This window comes from Strix aluco, unplaced genomic scaffold (genome assembly GCF_031877795.1).
Source record: "Strix aluco isolate bStrAlu1 unplaced genomic scaffold, bStrAlu1.hap1 HAP1_SCAFFOLD_120, whole genome shotgun sequence".
Lineage (NCBI taxonomy): Eukaryota > Metazoa > Chordata > Aves > Strigiformes > Strigidae > Strix > Strix aluco.
Window position 1 is genome coordinate 80,499 of NW_027436518.1, and position 7,002 is coordinate 87,500.

General features: G+C 56.3%; 1 protein-coding gene across 1 annotated transcript; it reads left to right on the plus strand.

Moving 5' to 3' along the window:
* Window positions 1–1,388: 1,388 nt before the first annotated feature.
* Window positions 1,389–2,358, plus strand: LOC141918931 (uncharacterized). Its single transcript, XM_074813883.1, has 5 exons — window positions 1,389–1,423; window positions 1,473–1,552; window positions 1,681–1,834; window positions 1,924–1,978; window positions 2,067–2,358. The coding sequence occupies exons 1-5, from the start codon at window positions 1,389–1,391 to the stop codon at window positions 2,343–2,345; spliced, it is 603 nt and encodes a 200-aa protein (XP_074669984.1). The 3' UTR covers window positions 2,346–2,358.
* The last annotated feature ends 4,644 nt before the right edge of the window (window positions 2,359–7,002 follow it).

Genomic DNA, 7,002 nt, shown 5'->3' on the forward strand with positions numbered 1-7,002 from the left:
CAAAGGGGAGAGGATGGAGCGAGGGTCAGAGCGAGCATCTCGTAAGCATCCGTATATGGAGTTTTAGCCTTTCTCAGAAAAACGGTGGGGACGTTTTAGCATTCGTCAGGAAAGAGGCAGGGACGTAAGGCACGGAGTCTTTAGGGATCTGGGACGGCTCATCGCGTTTCCCGATCGCCCGCAGAGCACCGTATCGTCTCGCGGGCGCAGCGTAGGCAGCCTTTGGAATAGGATGAGCATTTGAGGCGAACCGGGGCAGCGGAGAGGAGGGGCACGGGCCCGGTGTTTTCCCCCGAGCACAAATATAATATTCCATCTTTTGAAATCACAGGCGCCACAAGCGACGACGGCCATGGCATCCGACACCGAAACCGGCACGGAGCGGGTGAGCTGAAAGGGCCACGCTTTCAAGGAGGAGGGCGTCGCGGAAGAGGGCCGCATCGGCCGACACGACGCCGACTGGTCGCTCACTTCGCGGACGTTTGGCGGACGACGCGGAGGAACCCAGCGACTCGGGAGCGTCCCGGTCAGCCGACGCGGTCGTCACGGAAGACGGTCTGGCCTCTGGCCCTCTCAAAGCTAAGTCAAGGGTCCAGGGTGGGAAGGGTCTGGGAGGAAGGGACAGGGTCGGGAATCGCAGGGAGGGCTCTTCGAGGTAGCGTAGGGGAGAGGACTGTCCGGGAGCGGCGCCCCATGCGCCTGTAAAGGGAGCGAGTCACTTTTCAGCACCAGAGTACCGTGGTCAGGGCAGTTCCAGCCCGCGTCTGTGTCGTTGTGTACTTTGCGTGTTCTGCGTTCCGTATCTTATACCGTGCCATCCTCAGGTCTAGACGTCTCTGTAGGTCTTTGCGATCGTCAGGCATCTCGATAGCCCTCCCGAGAGTCTCGAGTACGTCCCCTCGTCGGCACGGCACCCGTCGAGCCCTTCTCGTCTCGCAATTATAACCGGAAGCGCGGATCCGTCCCGCGCGTGTCGCGTCGAGGACGTTCTCGAGCGGTCGTCTCTCGCAGGGGCGAGCTAGGCGGTGCCCCAGGCCGTGCTTTCGAGCGTCATTTTGGCACCCGGTAGTCTTCCGGGGTTTCGTCCCCACATCTTATGACTTAAAACATGGCTTCTCATGCATCCGTCGTTCAGGTTTTGACGGTAACTTCGTCTCACGGGCCGCAGCGGTCGCCTCTCATTTTGGGGCCGCCATCGCGGCACCGTAGGCCTTCTCCACCGGCGGCATCTTCCCTATGGCCGTCGTTCTCGTCGCTCGCCGTCTTCTCGCGTCACTTGTGGCATCTGCGTTTGGCGTCTGTCTGCGTCCGGGTCGGACCCGTCCTGCCCAGGGGTTTAGCCATAGTAAAGATGAGGGGAGCGTGTAGTAACGCATCCATCCGCCCGGATGCTTTTGGCGAAGACCATGCAGTCCATCTCCAGGCGAGTAGCCGTAGAGAGCCTCCACAGTTATTTTCCTCGCGTTCGGCAGGCATCGGAGGGCGGACTCCGGGTCGCAGGGAGCGGGCGATCGAGCGGGTCAAACGAGCCTTAGCTTGCACGTGAGGCTCGGTACTTAGGATTTTGGGTATTTTAGCAGTAGTCAGAAGGGAGATGGAAAGGAAAGACAAACCTTTGGTCTCGTAAAAGTCTAGGTTAACACCCAGATGCCTTTCCTTACAGGGTTCGGGTCGTTTAAGTGCAAAGCGAGAAGCCGCTTCACGACGGGCGACGGAAGAGGTCAGAGGATCCGTGGGACCGGCGACTCCGAGGGGCTCACGCCATTCCGGTTTTATTTTCTAGGCACGAATCGACGCGTGAAGCGGGATACCCGCACCCTCGGACTTCGGCGAGGTGAGCGATGACCGGCGTGCCCGAGCGGCAGTTCTTCAGGTGTCTTAATAGTATCGTAGCTAAAGTCATACCCCGTTTGAATCGCACAGGCGGCGACCGGGCCTCGGCACAGCGGACGGAAGAATCCGTCTCCGAGCGGCCGAGGTAAACGAGCAGGGGAGAGGAAGCTCCGCGAGCGAGCCGAGGATCGGGGCGGCATCTCGCCGCGTGCTTTTACCTCTTTCTTTTGCAGGTGCCACGCTCCTTCCCGGAGCGTCGACGCCGCAGAGTCACGAGCGGTTTGAGAAAAGGCGAGAGAGTCGTTAAGCGGTCCGCCGGGACCCGAATCGCTGAGGATCGTGCAGCCATACGAACGACCATTCGCCTTCGCTTTTGCGGGCGTCGTGAGGTCTCCGCTCGAACGGCGGAGGCTTCGAGGCGAGTCGTCGGAAGAGAGGACCGGGAGGCCAGGTGCCGCCGAGCGGGCGATCGCTTACGAGTAGGACAGCGGCTGCGTTTCTCCAGTTTCTAGGCTTCCACGGGAGACGGGGGGGCACAACGTACGGTTATCGGGAGCTGCGTGGTCATTCCGAGGAGGGCATCGCCGCGGTAGAGGTCGATACGTGTCAGCATGTCGGTGACCGGAGACGTTCTGCATTACAGGTGATGAAGAGCAATGCGGTGACCGCAGGGAAACCCTGGTTAGATGACGTGCTCCCGATGAGGATGAGTTATGGACCATGCTCTCTGAAAGATAAGTCAAGGGGCCAAAGCAGTGGGTGGGGCGGGGCGGGGCTAGAAGAGGGGGTAGGACATCAGGGTCGGTGGGAGGGGTCTTTAGGTTTTGTGAATTCTGGAGGCAGATAGCGGGCCTCGGGCCCGTGCGGGGCGGCGGCACGTCTCTGGGCGGCGTCGGGCAGCAGTGCGTCTCTCGGCGTCTCTGGGCGGCGTCGGGCAGCAGTGCATCTCTCGGCGTCTCTGGGCGGCGTCGGGCAGCAGTGTGTCTCTCGGCGTCTCTGGGCGGCGTCGGGCAGCAGTGCGTCTCTTGGCGTCTCTGGGCGGCGTCGGGCAGCAGTGCGTCTCTTGGCGTCTCTGGGCGGCGTCGGGCAGCAGTGCGTCTCTCGGCGTCTCTGGGCGGCGTCGGGCAGCAGTGCGTCTCTGGGTGTCATCGGGCGGCAATGTGTCTGTGGGCGTTGTGTTTGGTTGTGTCTGATCTGAGTCTTATGCTGTCTGGCATTAAAGCAGCAAGAGCGGCGCATAGCTCTATATCTGTATTTCGTGAGCTTGCGAAGCCAGCGTTCACGTGAGCGGGAGTCGAGCAGATCTCAAGCGAATTGAGAGGTAACACGAGGGAAGCCTGTAAGTCAGCTTTTGCATTGTTCTTGCAGGCAATTTGCAACAAGACTGTAGAAATGGTGAGTGATACTTCTCGTGAGATATGTGCCCTGGCAAAGCAGCTCTGGGCCGAGCGGGCAGAGCCATGCGGTACGCCTAGCGGGCGTTCCTTAGTTACGTGACGTGTCGATGTTTGTCTCGGCCTTCAGTGTTGAGGGGTCTTGGGTATACTCGCATCCCGGTCCGCATGCAGCAGCCGTCCGTCTCACTCTGTACCGCTAAGAAGCGTGACATAGAAGGTCAACGTTCCCGATCTAGTTTAGTCTTGTAGGTGGAATCGGTAGGTCTTTCATGCAGCTCTCGCTCAGGCTTAACTGGCAGGCGTAGTCTCTGTGATGCTCTGTCTCGTGAGGTCTTCTGAGGGATTGTTCCCTGCGTCATGACAGTCTTTTGTCTTTCCTAGCATTTTGTCTCTGTCAGTCACCGGGATGTTATCACCCATCTTTCATCCGGAGTTCCGGTTGTCTTGCACAGCAGGCCACGCCGGGGCATACGCGTCACATCGTCTTGGCGTTGTTGTGTGCGCCGTCGGGCCGTGTCTTTCGGTGCGGCGTTAACTCTACCCCGTGCGGCACTCTCGCGTCCTCGGGTCACATTTATGGAGCACGTAGATGCCCGTGTTAGCGGCGGAGCCGCTTTGCGCGTTTGTAGCCATTCCGTATGGGGCGGAACGGTCCCAGGAGGGGACGCTAACGTGCCGGTGAGCGTGGCGAGTGGTCTCTAGAGTTCCTTCTTTTGTCTTTTGCAGGTACCACGGGGCTACCGGCATTCCAGAAGCGAATCCTTCCGTGAAGTTTGCCAGAGCGTATGACAGGAAGAAAAGAAGGACTGGGAGCGACGCACAGAGGGAAACGTATTCCTCTTCTGAGGACGAGGGCCTGTGGCACGGATCGAGCGGAGCGGCGGTGACGGCTCGAGGCGCACGATTGTGCGATTCTGGGCACTGTTACAGAATCGGGGCCATCCGCCACTCTGGCGGGTGACGGTTGGATAGAGTAGATGTTGAATGAGCGTTAGTTTTGGAAGGTGTTTATCATTGTACGTGAGGATGTTTTTCACTTCAGGGTACATTGATGTAGAAAGAGTTAAGGTGTCTTTTAAAAATAGTAAAGAAACTGTTGAGCAGGGGGATTTCTTAATCTCTTTGAACAGGTTTAAGTCACTTAGTCCCACCCGCTCCATCTGGCGACGTTCACAGCCGGCGTTCAGGGGGAGGTCGGGCTCGGGCCATGGCGTTAGCGGGCGGGGTGAATTTCGAGGCCTTTGGGAACCACGTTCCGAGGAGCCACGGGGTGAGGGCCGGCGGTGGCGATTGGGTAGTGGGATGGGTTTGCCGGGAGCAGGGGGTGGTTGGCACGGTAGCCGAGCGAGCGGGGTGCTTAGAATGTGTCTGCTTGTGCGTGACTGTTTAAATTAATGTTGTTTTTGTTGCAGGTGGAGTTGAGTTTTTTGAGTAGTTAGGCAAAAACAATAAAATAGAATAAAAAAACCCCAGCCGGGGGATTTTTTTTTTTTCCCCCGGCTGGGTTTTTTTTTCCCCAGTCCCAGCCGGTCTGCGAGGTGACGATCGTCGCCAAAGTTTGGGCGCGGAGCGGTGCAGGGACGGGGTTTTCGCAGGCAGGGCGATCGGGGAGGCCCTGGGAGCGGCGTTCCCGAGGAGCCACGGGGCGAGGGCCGGTAGTAGCGGTTGGGTAGGGGGATGGGTTTGCTGAGAGTGGGGGGGTGGTTAGTGGGGTAGCTGAACGAGCGGTGTGTTTGGAATGTGTGTGTGTGTGTGTGTGCATGGTTGTTTAATGTAATTTTTTTTCTTCTTGCAGGTGGAGTATAGTTAGGCAAAAAACCAATATAGAATAAAAAAACCCCAGCTGGGGGATTTTTTTTTTTTTCCCCCGGCTGGGTGGTTTTTTTTCCCCGGTCCCGGCCGGTCCGCGAGGTGACGATCGTCGCCAAAGTTTGGGCGCGGAGCGGTGCAGGGACGGGGTTTTCGCAGGCAGGGCGATCGGGGAGGCCCCGGGAACGGCGTTCCCGAGGAGCCACGGGGCGAGGGCCGGTAGTAGCGGTTGGGTAGGGGGATGGGTTTGCTGAGAGCGGGGGGGGCAGTTAGTGGGGTAGCTGAACGAGCGGTGTGTTTGGAATGTGTGTGTGTGTGCATGGCTGTTTAATGTAATTTTTTTTTTTTCTTGCAGGTGGAGTCTAGTTAGGCAAAAACCAATATAGAATAAAAAAACCCCAGCCGGGGGATTTTTTTTTTTTTCCCCCGGCTGGGTTTTTTTTCCCCGGTCCCGGCCGGTCCGCGAGGCGACGATCGTCGCCAAAGTTTGGGCGCGGAGCGGTGCAGGGACGGGGTTTTCGCAGGCAGGGCCATCCGGGAGGCTCCTGGGAATGGCGTTCCCGAGGAGCCACGGGGTGAGGGCCTGTAATGGCGGTGGGGTAGCGGGATGGGTTTGCTGAGAGCTGGGGGTGGTTAGCAGAGTAGCTGAATGAGAGGTGTGTTTGGAATGTGTGTGTGTGTGTGCATGGTTGTTTAATGTAATATTTTTTCTTCTTGCAGGTGGTGTATAGTTAGGCAAAAAAACAATTTAGAATAAAAAAACCCCAGCTGGGTTTTTTTTTTTTCCCCCCCGGTCCCGGCAAGTCCGTGAGGCGATGATTGTTGCCAAAGTTTGAGTGGGAATGGTCCAGGGACGGGGATTTTGCAGGCAGGGCCATCCAGGAGGCCTCTGGGAACAGTGTTCCTGGGGAGCCATGGTGAGAGGGCTGGATGTAGTGGTGGGATAGTGGGATGGGTTTTCTGAGAGTGGGGGGTGGTCATTGTGGTAGCTGAATGAGTGGGATGCTTAGAATGTGTCTGTGAGAATGACTGTGTAATGTAATGTGGGGTTTTTTGTTGCAGGTGGGGTAGAGTTTTTGGAGTAGTAAGGCAAGAAAACAATATGGAATAAAAAAATCCCAGCTGGGTTTCCCCCCCCCCCGTTGCTCCTCGCAGCGATGATCGTTGCCAAGGTTCAGGCATGGAGTGGTCCAGGGATGGGGTTTTCACAGGCGGGGTGATTTGGGAGGCTGACGGGAGTGGTGTTCTTGGCATGATGTATATCATAGTAGTCTCTGAACAGTTATGAATATATTTAGTAAAGATCTGATGGTAATATAGATGTGTGGAATGACCCTAAATGTCGGCAGGTGAAGCACCCCTTAGGGTTTTAGGGTTTATGAAGTCCATAAGTGTGTTTGTGTAATGTAGGTTCAATGAAGGTGTATTTGTTGGTTTTTTTTAAGGTTTAATTAGTAAGTAAAAGCTGGTTTGTAATGTGGCCGTAGCAAAGGCACATTTGCCACGCTCGTAAGGTTTACTAAGGAAAGAAAGGTTTTGCGTGGCGTAGGCTCCTCGAAGGGGTATTTGCTGTTGGTTGTTCTGTTATTAATTAAGTAAAAGCTATTCTGTAATCTAGCATTAATAAAGGAGTGTATGTCGGGGTCGGCTCCCGTGCATTTTTTTGGGGGGGAGGGGGGGGTAATAAAGGTGTGTACGTCGGGGTCGGTTCCTGTGTGGTTTTTTTGTATGTCTGAATTTGTTTCTCTCCCTGCCTGACTTTGTCTCCCTTTGTGTTAGCTGTCATCTGACTTTGCCCCTCCGTCTCCATCTTCGTGTCCATCTTTGTCCCTTTGCCTTTGACCGTGCGTGTTGGACTTTGACTGTGAGAGTTGGGGTTGGATGTTGCCTTTGACTGTGTGCATTTGACTTGGACTTTGATTGTGTGCGTTGGACTCTGAGTGACTGTGTTGGATTTTGTCTT